We start from the raw sequence: 13,665 nt of genomic DNA on the forward strand, positions 1-13,665 counted from the left end.
ACGGCTGAAAGCCTCAAATAGGCAAATTCATTATTATATCATAGCAACATTTTATTCCGCGCGAATTATTATCATGTAGATATATGAACACAAAATATTCTAAAGATGTGATCTTTTGAAGAAACCTTGAGGCTTTGAACTCCAAAAGTATCATGCACACGCTCACTTCAGCAAGGCAGCAATCTCGCCCTTCTTGTGCTTAGTGAAAACATCGTCACATCCTAAACAGAGTCAGCGCACAGATAACTTGAAATTAGGCAAATGAACTCACCCCCAATATGCTTTTGACCTGATATATAACACGTTAGAACCATGCAACCTCGACATAAAATGACGTCACCGACCAATGAAGATGTTGGGAACAGTTCGTTGACCGTCTCTTTCCAACAAATAATTCTGAATAGCACCGCCATCCTCCCTTTCATCTAATCTATTGGCTGATAAGTCGCTTAAACGGAAGACGCATGTTCAACACGCACTCAAATACAACCGTTTGCGCATCGTATTCCTGACTGAGGAGGGTCTTTGCCTTCTTACAGTAGGGGCACCAACTTTTGGAAAAAATCGCAATCTTGTTTTCCGAAATAGCTTTCTTCTCTGGATTGAGCCCACAAAAACACTCCGTTTAAGAAAATTAGCTTACTTCAACAATATCTTTGGCAGCCATGCTTATGAGTTGTGCTTGCGAGGGTGTGGATGAGGATGCCGTTGTGGTAAACCAGGAAAATAGAGTAGGTGACGTCCGAGAGAAGAGACTAGTTTGGATGTAGGAGAACATCAGAATCAGCTGCTTTTTAAAAGGTTTGACGGTTGGGGTTCTACCTGGAGTCCTGTCAGCCGCGTGCAACCGTTTGTCATAAATCATAAATCATCCACGTGATGCGAACCTGATGATAGCCGCCAGACTTTTCTTTTTCAAACTCACCGTACTTTCAATAAATGAATCAGCTCTATCAATGACGACTAATTGCACCATCTTTTGCTAAAACTCTTATTAACTCAAACAGAATTTTTCTTCACCCTCCAGTCCTTCCGTTACGGCCGCTAAGCAGGCATTTAAGGACAAAACGAATTTGGCAAAGCGGCTTTTGGGGTTATGGTGCTCTTGATCTATCAAGCATCAGCTTCGTCTGCTCAGCCGTCTGCTGGGTAACTATCTTGCTCCCCAGCTCTGAGCTCCAGACCCAAAGCTTCCCACTGAGGCAGATCATTACTAATCACATTATCATATAACATCGTCATCTTCACTTCTCGATAAGCTGATAGCCGATAGATAATCTACGTTATTTACATCGTGAGCAGGAGCAGTCTCCAGTCACCTCAATGCCTTCTGGAGCAGGGTAAATCATCAAATGACGACCAATATAGTGACTCTCACCAGGAGTAGCCGGATGCAACGCTTCCAACAGCCAACCAATTATCTGGCGTTGCCGTGCGTGTGATTAATCGTTTTCAAATATATCAGATACTCGTCACTTGACCTGGACCAACACACACAACTTGTGTGCGGTCTCTTCTTACCCAAAGAAATCAAATTTAATGATTTTGCTCTGCCATTTCAATTTCAGCACCCGAGGACTATCCCGCCAGGTCTTAATACTAGATTTATGTTTACGCGTCAAGCGTATCCCAAGGACGGTTTATATATCGGTGACCTCGGATCAATATAGTCTCGGATTCACTAACACCCATGGTCCCATGGCCCACCAAAAGTATGCGCTAGTATGCGAGGCGGATGGGTGCTATCATTCTCCAGCTATAATGTACGGCCGAATGATACAACCGAAATAGCCGAAATGCCTCGCGTTCCGTCAACCTCGCTTTTCGCAACATCACCACCTGACCATACCTTAAGCTGCACTTGACCAGAGATTAGTCAATCGGGCATTATCGACAATGCCCGGCTGACTTATTCCGCCCACAAATTCAGTTCCAATATCGGCGCCAACGCGATAGGCACCAACAAGGATCAAAGACAAAAATAACCGAAGATGGTTATCCTTGATCCTTGCCGTGTTGATTTTTACTCTTGCCCGAGTTTCTCCCAAGGCTTATTATCACTCCTCCTAGTCAGCCAATCATCGGTTCGTTCCCAAGCGTTCCCCTCGTCTTCGCCATTTGCTCATAAGCCAGATGAAGTACTGCAACTCGCTCGAGTCGCTCATATGCATGTTGACAATAAATAGTTCCCTACAATGTTCGCAATCAGAATCTATCCGAATTCATTTCGCATGCCCGATGCTCACCTAAAACATGACTCAAGATCTCGTGCTTGATGGCCCCAGTACGCATTAACACTTCCTATCCCCAAAATAACATGATTTGGTCAAGACGCTTTAGTAAATTACACTTTGGCATGACATGATTGGCGAACAACAGAGAGCTGTTCCCTTCGAATCAATGGCGGAATTAGGTTTCAAGTTGCTGCGGGAACAGTGCGTCGAGTTCTTGAGCGCGGAGCCGGCTTACTTGCCCCTTTTAAATCAGGAGGGTCAGCGATAAGTCTACCTTTTGATTGAAAGGATGATTATAATTCAACAGGCTATAGTATGAAAATAGCGTTTTATAACTCCTTATGTCCCTTGGATGCTTGGGAATAATGCAGATCGTACACTGGGATAACACACTGATCACGAATCTCTAAGTTGACTTGATGTGGCATTGGGTGGTCTATTCGGGTGGTTGCGCAGCACTAACTAAATCTATCAAACAATTCACGTTGGGGTGCCAAACAGCCAAGAAGAATATCCTGAATGTAGTATACTCGAAGGCTTGTAAAACTGATGCAGATGATATTCTATCTCAAAAATGTCACATGAGTCTGAATTCTTTTCATGTACTACATGTGATGAATGTCCTATCAACGCTCTTTTAGGCTGACGAATTTCTCATAGTATGACATGGAATATGACGATATTGTATCACAGGTTTGCATCTTATCTTTTGATCATATCGACGACCCTGTGCTGATTGATACAAGCTTAGCACAAAATTCCCCAACATCTCCAGTCCTGAACAATTAGCCTCGTTGAACAGGGTCATCTTCTTGCTCGATATTATCTTTGGAGTCAATCCAGGAAACAAAGAAAGATGTGGAGTTGACTCGTAATCAGGTTCCGGCTCAACCGGGGGTTGGAGCAAAATTTGTCTTCTATATCTCACTGATTTCCCTCTCTAGCCTCTTACTATGATCTTCGTTTCATAGTTCATGGAAGGCATAACATCTTCAAGCTCTCAGAGATACTTTCGTCACTTCAGTTACCATCAAAGATGATCACATTGAACATAGATTCACGTCTCGCGTTGCCCAATATCTATCCTCCTATCAGACGGATTCAGATCCCTGCGTATATCCGCCTGTTCAGGTATCGATCTGATTTCCGACCAGTCCCTGTTATTTCATCGTCTCTCCCGCCGCCGCATAGTCGGTTGTTGCGCCTCCATCGCGCTTATGACTTTATTTACAAGGTTGTGGAGTCACTTACTAAGATTTATTACTACGAAATCGACTAACTGTCATTCTTGCGATCACCAGAAAACAAATACCGGTAAAGTGATCAATTCTCCGAATCCGCCCAGGTTCTCGGTCCTTCAGGAGACGACGCCGCAGATCTCAGGGTTTTTTTGTTTTATTTTTTATTTTTGGATGCAGACTTATTACGTTTTCAGGTCGATGTTCGACCACACGCCTCCACTCAGGGCTTTATTCAATCGTCCCCAGCAGCTCTTTACTCAGCATACCAAGCCATATATATACCATTGCTTTGGGGTTTAATGATATCTTGGAATCAAACCGAGCCGGTGAATTGGTTACAGTCCAGTCCAAGAACTTCATCCATGACACTCCATGTCATGTCTTTGTGGTACGCGATGCTCTTGGTCAGGTCTTGCTGTCTCGCCCTTACTTCAGAAGCCGAGTAATGGACGACCAGGATCCCCACCAAGGCTTGGTTCCGAACTCGGCTGATTTTTCCTTTGAGTGATTTATATCCGAAGCAGGCAAAGACTCTCCTACTTCAAACAAGCCACAAAAAGTTTTCCGAAACCGGAATGAAAAAGTCATCTCATCAAAACCTGAAGCGCGGACAATCATTTTTCCCAATACATGTCAAGCAATTTGTGAAATCTAGGATCAAAGCATGCTTGGGCTGACGGCAGGCAATTTATCTGAATTAGGAGCTGATCCAAGCTGACCCCAACATGCGTTATCCAGGGCCGGAACTCTGTAGAACCTGACATGAATGCGTTTTACGTCATTGGAAGTGAATATTCCTTTTTGTCCGGTACAGAAGCGTTCGATCAAGTTGCGATCAACGACGATCGCAGAAACGAGAGATACTGTAACGGTCCTGCCAGTATAATGTTCGCTTCGTCATAAGGTAGGTCATTCACACAGTCCTGAGTCAAGAAAACAATTGTTGGACCTGATGGGGCTTCTCTCCGTAATCTCCACCCTCTTCTCTACTACTACGCGATATCCGTGCTTCTCGTTTCGAGCTTTCAAATCAGCCACGTCTTATTGTACTCTGGTTCCAACCGGAGAGAACAAGGCTCAGTGCATATCGTAATTTGAACTTTTCCTTACGATTCTTAGAATATCCGCGCTACCGGGAGGACATCCTCTAGGGTCAATTCAATGAAGGATGTCAAGGTCGAACGTATGCTCAAATCACCCTGACCAACAAACTTTCTTTCCCTACAGGCAGACTAGAAGCTAGGATCTCCACGATCAATTCCCCCAATAACTCTATCGCGAGTAAGTCGGCCACTTCTTCTGATACTTGAACTTTCTTTGGTTATTCAGTCCCTTCACCTCGATTCTAAATTAATTTACACAGAGCTTCTCACTACTCAGGAATTGTTCTTCAGTCGATTCATTGCTTTGTTTATGAATTGTACCAGCTGTTCGTTATCTTCTTTGTCTCCGACATGCCAATGATGCATGCTGGTTCGTCGGCTCTATGAATTCAGCGATTTCCCAAAAAACCAATTAACACCATTTGTTGCTTTTTTTTTTCGCCGGTGCTCACGCAACGCCACGGCGCCCGGTCTTGTCAACATATCTCGTATACGCCTCTAACTCCGAATTACGCTCACTACAATATGTACGATGTCTACCGAGTAAACAATTCGAACGTAATGACAAATCCACATAGCCCATTATACTACATACGGCCGCTCCAAACGTGAAAAAACATAGCCTCACCACATTACCGGTTGTTGAGCGTTGTTCGCTTTGAAATCCACGTTGACAAAATGTCAAAAAAAAATTGAATTGTAGATATAAAACCAAGGAATGACGGCATCTGACATACTATGGTTCCTTTCAAATGATATGTAAGTGATATCAAGTTTTTCGCATCAATGCCTTGAACATTATCTCGATTGTTTTTCCATCTCCGCGAACATAATGCGATTGCACAATTACCTTTTCGACGTCATTCTTCTTGGACCATCCGTTTACAACGACGCTCTAAATACGATAAAGAGCATACATATGGAGTATATAATTGCGAGCAATACAAATGGTATACAATAATAGAATTCGAACATGATATTGAATCGAATGACATCGTAAGTAGAAATCTCCCTTTCACCTGGAAGTACCTTGGATATACCTTTCGAGCCAAGTGTACAAGAGATACAAAAGATTGATTCAAACTCCCGAAGATGAGTCGCAACTTTGGAACATCGCCTTATTTCTAATCATAGGTACACACTACTTACGACCATGAGTAGGTCGCGTGTTGATCGTGAGCAACAGCGAAAAGGCCTCAAAAGATATCAGCCCCCTTAGAGCCCTTACTATGAAACTTGAAGCTAAAGGCATTGACATGATAAACAAACTTTCCATTCAACGAAGTCTCATGTATTGTTAACTGCAGTGTAAGCTAGTCTTATTACTGAACCCTTGTGTTTTATATTTTTAAAACCTCTCTGTTGAAGAGTGATTTCGACCCTGGTGAAGGTCACTAACGCTGTAAGACTATGTACACATGAAGCATACTTATGGCATAGCAAGATGATATGATTCAATACAATGGTCCATCATCGTCTCTCAACCGTGTCACCCGTTACACCGCCGCCAGACCGCCGCCTTGGCCACTCCATCTCCTCTCATAAATCTCCAGAAGGCCCATACAGCATGCCTCAATCTTCAATACACCGCTTGACAGCCTTTCCCGTTTCCGTCTTAATACACCTTCACCACCACAGGGTACAAGAAGTCATGATCATGATCAGAACACACACACATTCCCCGGCGTGAGAAATTCTGGGCACTCAAGAATAGTATACATATGTTGTTCTAGCCAAGACCACTTGTCATGACATTCCTATTCATTTTTCATGACTATCAAGAATCATCTCGTGGGTAACTTGGAGCCATACTTGATTTGACTTAACCTGATGATGCTTCCTGACAGTCATACACGACTAACCTTACTCCACTAACCGTGTGCCACAGATGTGCCACGACTTTCTTGTTGACGCAAACAGATGTGGCGCCACCTTTTCCTAAGTTTTGATGCTTTTCCTCCCTTACCCGTGTCTCTAGGTAATTATATTACGTGCTTCTTTGTTTCTTACGCTCAAAGCTGATTCTAACAGGTTTGAAACTTCCATAGTAAGGGTATTCATCAGTAGCTTGGCTGTGGACATGCAGCATGATGGACACCTCTTCGCGGGCTTCTGCGGCGTATGAAGAATTGTCAATTCAGGCTTCTCACTAATCATACGAGGACAACGATTTTCAATCAATCACCACCTGACCATGCCAACCAAGTGCGACGTATCATTCCAAGTAGGATCTAAAAATATCTCGCTACAGAACACAAGGATATTAAAAGAACGAGACAATTGTAAAGAACAAGTTATGTTCGACCAAAAAATTGCGATACAGGAAACAGCACAACACCGAGAGGTCTCGCACTATTAAAGCAGGCGAGTATATAACAGAGTTCATCGATTGCGCAAGAGTCAATAGCAAAAAAAGTCTCTGGCATACTCGAGTCAGAGTACCATAATAAGCGTTCAAGAAACTATCGCAAGAAAGCCAAATATTTATAGAGCAACAATGGCTGCACCGGCAATGAGCGAGAGCATAGCAGAAGCCACGATTCCTTTGTTCGAATTGAGACGAACAGACATGCCCGAGTTGCCAGAGTTGCCAAAGTTGGTGCCACTGGGTGCGTTAGCACCCGAGGAAGTGGCATCATCGGTGGGGGTTGTCGTGCCAGATGGCGTGTTGCTAACAGTAACGCCAAAGCCCGTTGTAGTACCACCACTATTATAGTCTCATTCAGTATGGAAAATAATTTAAAGTTTGATTGTAACTCACACGGGAGGACGAGAACTCATGGTGGAGCCAGTACCAGAGGGATTCGCAGAGCTCCCCGTTGCAGAAGTGGAAGACTGACTAGTCGAAACCGCGGGACCCACGTTGAAGGGGGGAGTCGTGGCATAGATGTCGGTGACATTGCTAATATTAATAGCTATGATAGTATATTCGCGGCTGAACAAAGGTCAGCTGCTGTCGAATGCATGTGATTGACGCCAAAAATCACGTACTTGGGTGGAATGGAGGGAAGTGTGAGCGTGATAGTCCCCGCATTCGTTTGGACGTTGTTTGCGATAGCAAATGTATCATGGAAATTCTCATTGACCATCGACAAGGAAAATGTACCTCTGGGACGTGTTAGTTGCCTGTAGCTCCTGGACGGAGGACGAACTTACGGGTCGGTAGCATCACTTGTCCAGTTCAGAGTGATTGGACTAGAAGTGGTGACAGGTCCAGTTGGCCCTTCGAGAGTCAGAGCAGCAATCAAAGGAGTGACGATGGCAAGAAGACTAGACTAAAAATTGAGACACTGAGGAAGAATCAGCCAGCTTAAAAAGACTAACCAGAGCTTGGAAAACATTTTTGAAGAATAGAGGGAGGAGCGGAAGGGAGGAATGCTAAGAGAACGTTGGCGTGGCGTGGACACTTTGAATTTTAATGGCACCTCAACAAATAGAGCCAAACAACGGAGTTCACACGCCAGGTAGCTTCGAGAACATTGTCTTCGTACGCTAAAAGGGCACTCTATCCTCCATACACAGTCTATAGAATTGTACTAGTATATCTGCATGACGGCCATGAGAACCCGCAGGAAGGCTCGGATAGAAAAATAAGGCGAACCTCGTCGAAAGGGCGGGTATCACTGGAACAGCTCTCCCACACCTCGTTCACCACTTTTTCTGCTGTTTCGACATCGGGACATGCCGGATTACTAGCAACGGAAATCACCGACTGCCGCCGTACACAAGCCTGCCATCAAAACAATCAGACATCCCGACATTCGTTAAAGAAATTCTACTCACTTGGTGTTGCTTCGTAAATGACACGAAGCCTCGCCTGAGCTCACGCGTGTACCGACAATCTCCACTAAGATTATTAGCACGGATCTATAGTCATGTCAGTTGTCATCTTTTACCAATAGACTTCACCAATGTACCTCACTGCATGCATGGTGCCGAAGGTTACTCCAATCCACCTTGAACCGACAGTGGTCATACATATGCATAAGCTCATGCACCATAGTTTGTTCCATGTGAGATTGACTAAAGAATTGGCCTGCACACAGAACCACGGCGCCTGGGTCGGGACTGAAGCCACCAACATGGGTCAGGTCACATGGGGCACACAGGATGTTCGATGCGGGGACCTCGCATCCAATCTCCTTCAAATGCTTGAGCATGAATACGACAGCAGGACCTATGCAAATTCATTTAATTCTGAGTATCTTTGAGAACGAGGAGACTGACTGTAGCTCATAAGGTACTCCTTGGTTGTTTCGCAATTGCGCGTCTGGTGCCGACGCAAATCGGCTAACCGTTCTTCCTCGGTCACTCCAAGACCAGTGATGAGCATGGCCTGTCTTCGCCATCGCTCAAATGCACTCGGAGGTTTGGGTTCATCGGGTGAGGAAGGGGAAGAGGTTTGTGATAAATCACCCATATCTGGACTTCATTTCTCATTTCTCGAATTTTTGGAAAGCATGACGGACTTTCCCACGGTCAACAGTATTTTCAGTCAGGGTTGCGTTTCTCTTGCTTTCACAGGCTGACTGCGGCACTGCCGTTGACACTCGCATTCAACGCCCGGAACACTTTCGTTAATGTAGGGTTGAAAGTTTTCGACACTCGTGCCTTCGATTCTACATTTACATACTTGCATATGACTATCGGATCAAGATTGGTGCACCTTTCAACCTTTGTCTCCCATTTAGGTTTGTGTCCACGGTCATCAAGGACTCAGGTAGGCTGGTCTAGTCAAGGTACCATCGACTTATATATCACTTTATCAATAGATCCCGTCCCCTCCCAGGCCTCGTCGGGGCCTCGACCAGTCTCAGGCTGTTGACATAAGTTGTGAATCACGAACTAGGTACCATTACTCCCTTACCAGTCACTACCGTGCATCGGGTGATCTTCCGCAATGAGCCTCCGAAACTTGATTCAAACGCCTCCTTTAAGCTCATCGGTCTTTCTTCAATCCTCAACACGTCTAGCCGATCATGAACGCGATACAATTATTTTAGTGGTCTTGATCACGCAAAAAGAAGAACAGAGATCGAAATTCTGATGTGAGCTCTATTCGGATAGCATCTCCGACCCCGTCGTTCTTTTTCTCCTATGTCCGATGTACGAAATTTTGATCTTACGGTGGATCATACAAAAACACGCATACATAAGCGGTTCTTCTTTTCATCCGCAAGCAAACAAAGAACTCGTTCGGCATCATAGCGAACAATGCGGGGTATCCGGGTCTTCCAGGGCCGCACTATAACAAACGAACTGTATAGAACAAGGTACCAACGTTTTAGCATCGCGGTTTGTTCTGCGACCCTTGACGTATTTGATTCGAGGAAAACTTTTGGATAGGTTGTTCGCCGTTCTTTGTTTGCTGTACGGCACATAGTAGACTCGGCAGGTCTGACTTTTGACACCATCGAAGATGAATATACAATACTCCGCAGCCGACTTGCGAAACTTAAGGAGAGTCTAGACCCGGGAGATGAAGTGGCTATTCGCCTGTAGAATAACTTTAGTAATGTACCAACACCTCACATCGCGGTAGCCGCTTGATGGCAAAGAAATAGAGGTAAATCAGATCAAAATCAAGAAAGGAAAGAAGAGATAAAGAATACGGACGTCTCTACACCAATTGTATTTCGTTATATAGAACCAATCTGGGCCCTCAGGGCACTTACCGCCATTAAGTTTGGTGTGTTAGTCCCTTAGAAAAATTCAATTGAATGATTTTCGTCTCCTTATCATATATCATTCCGGTGAATTAGCAAACAATCAAAGATTAACCGAGTAATTAACTAGTTTTGAATGGCAAGAGGTACCTGTCTGTGCCTGTGTGCTGCCATTAGGCTGCCAAGCTGGCAGCTTCAAGCCCTACGTACTGCAGACTATCAAACTTACCATTCAACCTTTCGACATCTTACATTTTTGGTATAGCGCTTTCTTGAAAGGATTTACATTATTCACTGACACAATTTGTTTTTGCCTCCGGCTTGATGACGAGCGATCGTCACGAAGCTCGAGCCAGTTTCAGTATAGTCACTTGCGCTTGGCCCTTCGTTTGACAAAAATCATAGAACGAAACAATTCAAGGAATTGTCCGATATTTCGAAGTGTCAGTGCCGCATCCCGGGGCATCGGTTCCGCGCCGAAAAACAACTCATTATCGGATTACTAATCAGTATAACTATACACGATGTCGTTCCACCGTTTTCGGACTCACTGCCATTCGCTGGATCTGAATTCATCGTTTTTTTGAGATTTTTGTACACACACCAAGGGGTTTCTTGTTACGGGGAGTGTTGTACCTTGAGTCATGTGGTTGATGATATTGATATAAGTACGTGGGAATTTCAATATACAGATAACGCTGATCACTGTCAATGGTAACACCACTGGCTGGTTTGAAGTTCGTCATTGGCTTGACAAAAGCCACCAGTGTGACGGTTGTGGCTAAAATCCCGATATAAATGTTATTTTTTTAAGGAAGTCTTAGGACTTTGTATATCTTGACTGCCAAGTTTCGGACTCAATTGTCAGTATTCTTACTCACAACTAGCGCAAAACTAGATTAGGGCCGCCGAGGAACTTTTCTGGAAACAGTTAGGCCATAGGCTTCGCCCGTTAGTAGATATTAGTAGTATATTACCTGTTCAAGCGTCAGAGTTGGAAACCGCTTATGGCGCCCCAATTATTGGGAGACCGAATCCCCTGGTCACGTCGAGGCGGCGGCTAGTGGCTTGGTTCTTTAGGCACAATAGTGGCACAGCTCAATATAATAAAATGCATTCAATTTCAAAACGAAGAGAGAGAAAGAAACAAAGGAAAATATAAAGACTTCGGCTGAGTCGCTATCACCATCGGCATTGATAATCTTCTGTGACATCGGTATCCGTGTGCTAGATATGGATGAAAGTGTGTACAGTTAGATTTTGTATCGGCTGTAATCCTAGATTCTATGTATATATGCGTGCTTGATCCCCGGCGGAATCACCAGATGGTCATATTCACATGACCCAGAAATAGTGTGTTTTCCGAAAGAAATTGACAGCCGAGTTCGCATTTCACAAAAGAAAATACGAACTGTATCATAAGACAAGTACAACGCCTCTAGTGCTATTCTGAGACGCAAGAACGCATTACCCGTAAAGCAAATAAAAGTTAAAGCAAAATATTATCTCCTAGCATTTAAAAAACTTTCTACATTAGATCCTCCCTGGTCCACATACCGGCACGCATTTGAATTCGAATTTTTTGGATCAAAGGTTTACATCCTCGCTAACTTGTCCATCATCGGTGTTATGACAAATTCCTATCCCAAACCAGGTTCGAAAGGCTGTTTGGAAATTGAGTCCCTGATTTCCTTATTGTGTTGCCGCAATGACGTCTTTTTTTGTTTTCTTGTTTGTTTTTACAGATCCGAACAAGAACGTGCGGGAAATGGAATCCCCATTAGGTGAAATGAGTTATAAAGCCCCGAAATCCGATTATTTGGAATGAAAGGGTGAAGCAGATTGTACTTTCCAAGGAGCGGGTTTCGGCCCGACGCTCGTCTACGCACTGGCGACAATGAAGAAATCGTAATGCAATTTCCGCCATTTTATTTTAGCACCCCTCGGCGAAGACTCGAGAAAAACTTGATTCCATTTCCAGTGACGTTGTCAAGCGGGCTTTGGTCTACAAATTACTTACACGAGCTTGCACGTAACACACTAAACCATTGACTAATGCAATCGGAACTATCGGCTGTAGATTATTAATTGGCTCCGAGAGAATTAGTATCAAATTGGGTGGGTGAACTCAGGGACACTACATTATCTTATCGGCAGCGTGCTGGAGCCTGCAGGTATGTATGTATCAGTTGTGATCACAGGGTGATGAACCCAACAGAAATCAAACACAACAGTTACAAAACAGTCGCTGCATCCGGACGGCGGACCACAGGCAACCGGTTCGGTCCAGGACTCCGTTATTTTACCCACGCTTATTGAACCTGATACCATTGATTCAACAAGCTTGCCTCCTTTCTTTGGCTTTTTTGAACTGACCCAATTGCCTACTTATATGTGGCGTCAGCCCCTGACAGCCTTCACTTGTCCTATTCTAGATTTGAACATGCTCGGGAGACTTATCGGATGACATGTGTGAATTTCTGACATCCTCGCAAGGCTTTGCCATCGATGCACTAATAACTACCGAGTATTCGGCCTTAGTATGGCAGACGTTTCGAGTCGCTCAGTGTCCCTGTACGCGTATTATCGCAGCATATCAGTTTGCGGTCCTTGATGATGATGGTTCTCTCAGAGGCTCACTTTCATATCTATAGATGACGTTGCCTTTGTTTCTAAAGTGTTATTCATGCTTTGGAAGCAGAGGCATCCAAATCTCGAAACATCTGTGGCCAGGACGAGTAGATGAAGCACTGATTCCTATTGATTTCTGCAGCATTGAGCTGACCGTGCGGTACACATTTCTTCCGTGATCCATCCATCTCAGAAAAGTAGCTGCCGTGGCGGCAAGGTAAAGCCGTTGGAGTAACGAAGATATTTGGCTTCTCACAACTTCCGACATGAACATGATATCTATCCTATCAGTGCTAGGGATCTCGGGATATCCCTAAAGCCCACGAATCCATGGATTTGTGCCTGATTGGCACTTGTCTGCTTATAGTGAACTCAAGAGCTTCCTTTCCTCACCCCGCGCCGCCTGAAGCTTACCCCACTTTATATCCTAACAGGCTTCTTTTCTCTTATGTTTCTGATGTGGGTCTGACGCATTGCCCTCGGAATTCAGGTCGCATGGTTGGTAGTATAGAGGTAGATGAAAGGGGGAAAATGACTGCTTCGTATGGTGTTGTTAATACTGATCTATTGATTGTGATCGTCAGTGATCGCATCCATCAATATTGTAGGAGCTTGAAGGAGTATTTGAATATCCAAGACTCTGGTAAGAGAAGGAAATCAATCTAACCACTGGAAGATCATCACATACGATATCAATGCGCCAGACAATCAGACCGATATTAAGAGTCTGACCTCGAAGTTCGGTCTGGGAATTAGAACAAGTTTAGAAGAGTTAGAAGCTATCTGAAGT

The 13,665-nt window shown here is 44.3% G+C and overlaps 3 protein-coding genes across 3 annotated transcripts; all 3 read right to left on the minus strand.

Moving 5' to 3' along the window:
* Window positions 1-9: 9 nt before the first annotated feature.
* AGABI2DRAFT_189217 (hypothetical protein) lies at window positions 10-816 on the minus strand. Its single transcript, XM_006453807.1, has 5 exons — window positions 644-816; window positions 480-592; window positions 345-430; window positions 272-289; window positions 10-221 (listed from the first exon to the last, which is right to left on the minus strand). The coding sequence occupies exons 1-5, from the start codon at window positions 776-778 to the stop codon at window positions 163-165; spliced, it is 411 nt and encodes a 136-aa protein (XP_006453870.1). The 5' UTR covers window positions 779-816; the 3' UTR covers window positions 10-162.
* A 5,821-nt stretch (window positions 817-6,637) lies between these two features.
* AGABI2DRAFT_189218 (hypothetical protein) lies at window positions 6,638-7,959 on the minus strand. The gene is made up of 5 exons (XM_006453808.1): window positions 7,903-7,959; window positions 7,735-7,848; window positions 7,570-7,686; window positions 7,340-7,513; window positions 6,638-7,285 (listed from the first exon to the last, which is right to left on the minus strand). Exons 1-5 carry the CDS (start codon window positions 7,917-7,919, stop codon window positions 7,063-7,065), a joined length of 645 nt encoding a protein of 214 aa, XP_006453871.1. The 5' UTR covers window positions 7,920-7,959; the 3' UTR covers window positions 6,638-7,062.
* A 55-nt stretch (window positions 7,960-8,014) lies between these two features.
* AGABI2DRAFT_189219 (hypothetical protein) lies at window positions 8,015-8,992 on the minus strand. The gene is made up of 5 exons (XM_006453809.1): window positions 8,806-8,992; window positions 8,496-8,755; window positions 8,362-8,445; window positions 8,180-8,308; window positions 8,015-8,123 (listed from the first exon to the last, which is right to left on the minus strand). Exons 1-5 carry the CDS (start codon window positions 8,909-8,911, stop codon window positions 8,115-8,117), a joined length of 588 nt encoding a protein of 195 aa, XP_006453872.1. The 5' UTR covers window positions 8,912-8,992; the 3' UTR covers window positions 8,015-8,114.
* Between the last annotated feature and the right edge of the window lie 4,673 nt (window positions 8,993-13,665).

The sequence above is a fragment of the Agaricus bisporus genome (assembly GCF_000300575.1).
Source record: "Agaricus bisporus var. bisporus H97 unplaced genomic scaffold AGABI2scaffold_1, whole genome shotgun sequence".
Classification (NCBI taxonomy): domain Eukaryota; kingdom Fungi; phylum Basidiomycota; class Agaricomycetes; order Agaricales; family Agaricaceae; genus Agaricus; species Agaricus bisporus.

Bases quoted from the DNA above. Each gene is read 5' to 3' on its own strand.
- AGABI2DRAFT_189217 (XM_006453807.1), bottom strand. From the start codon at position 778: ATGTTCTCCTACATCCAAACTAGTCTCTTCTCTCGGACGTCACCTACT. The intron at 593-643 runs GTAAGCTAATTT...AATCCAGAGAAG, and splicing joins CTGCCAAAGATATTGTTGAA to AAAGCTATTTCGGAAAACAA. The intron at 431-479 runs GTGCGTGTTGAA...ATCAGCCAATAG, and splicing joins GCGCAAACGGTTGTATTTGA to ATTAGATGAAAGGGAGGATG.
- AGABI2DRAFT_189218 (XM_006453808.1), bottom strand. The intron at 7,687-7,734 runs GTAAGTTCGTCC...AACACGTCCCAG, and splicing joins ACAAGTGATGCTACCGACCC to AGGTACATTTTCCTTGTCGA. The intron at 7,286-7,339 runs GTGAGTTACAAT...AGACTATAATAG, and splicing joins ATGAGTTCTCGTCCTCCCGT to TGGTGGTACTACAACGGGCT.
- AGABI2DRAFT_189219 (XM_006453809.1), bottom strand. From the start codon at position 8,911: ATGCTCATCACTGGTCTTGGAGTGACCGAGGAAGAACGGTTAGCCGAT. The intron at 8,446-8,495 runs GTACATTGGTGA...ACATGACTATAG, and splicing joins GGCACCATGCATGCAGTGAG to ATCCGTGCTAATAATCTTAG. The intron at 8,309-8,361 runs GTGAGTAGAATT...TTTTGATGGCAG, and splicing joins CATTTACGAAGCAACACCAA to GCTTGTGTACGGCGGCAGTC.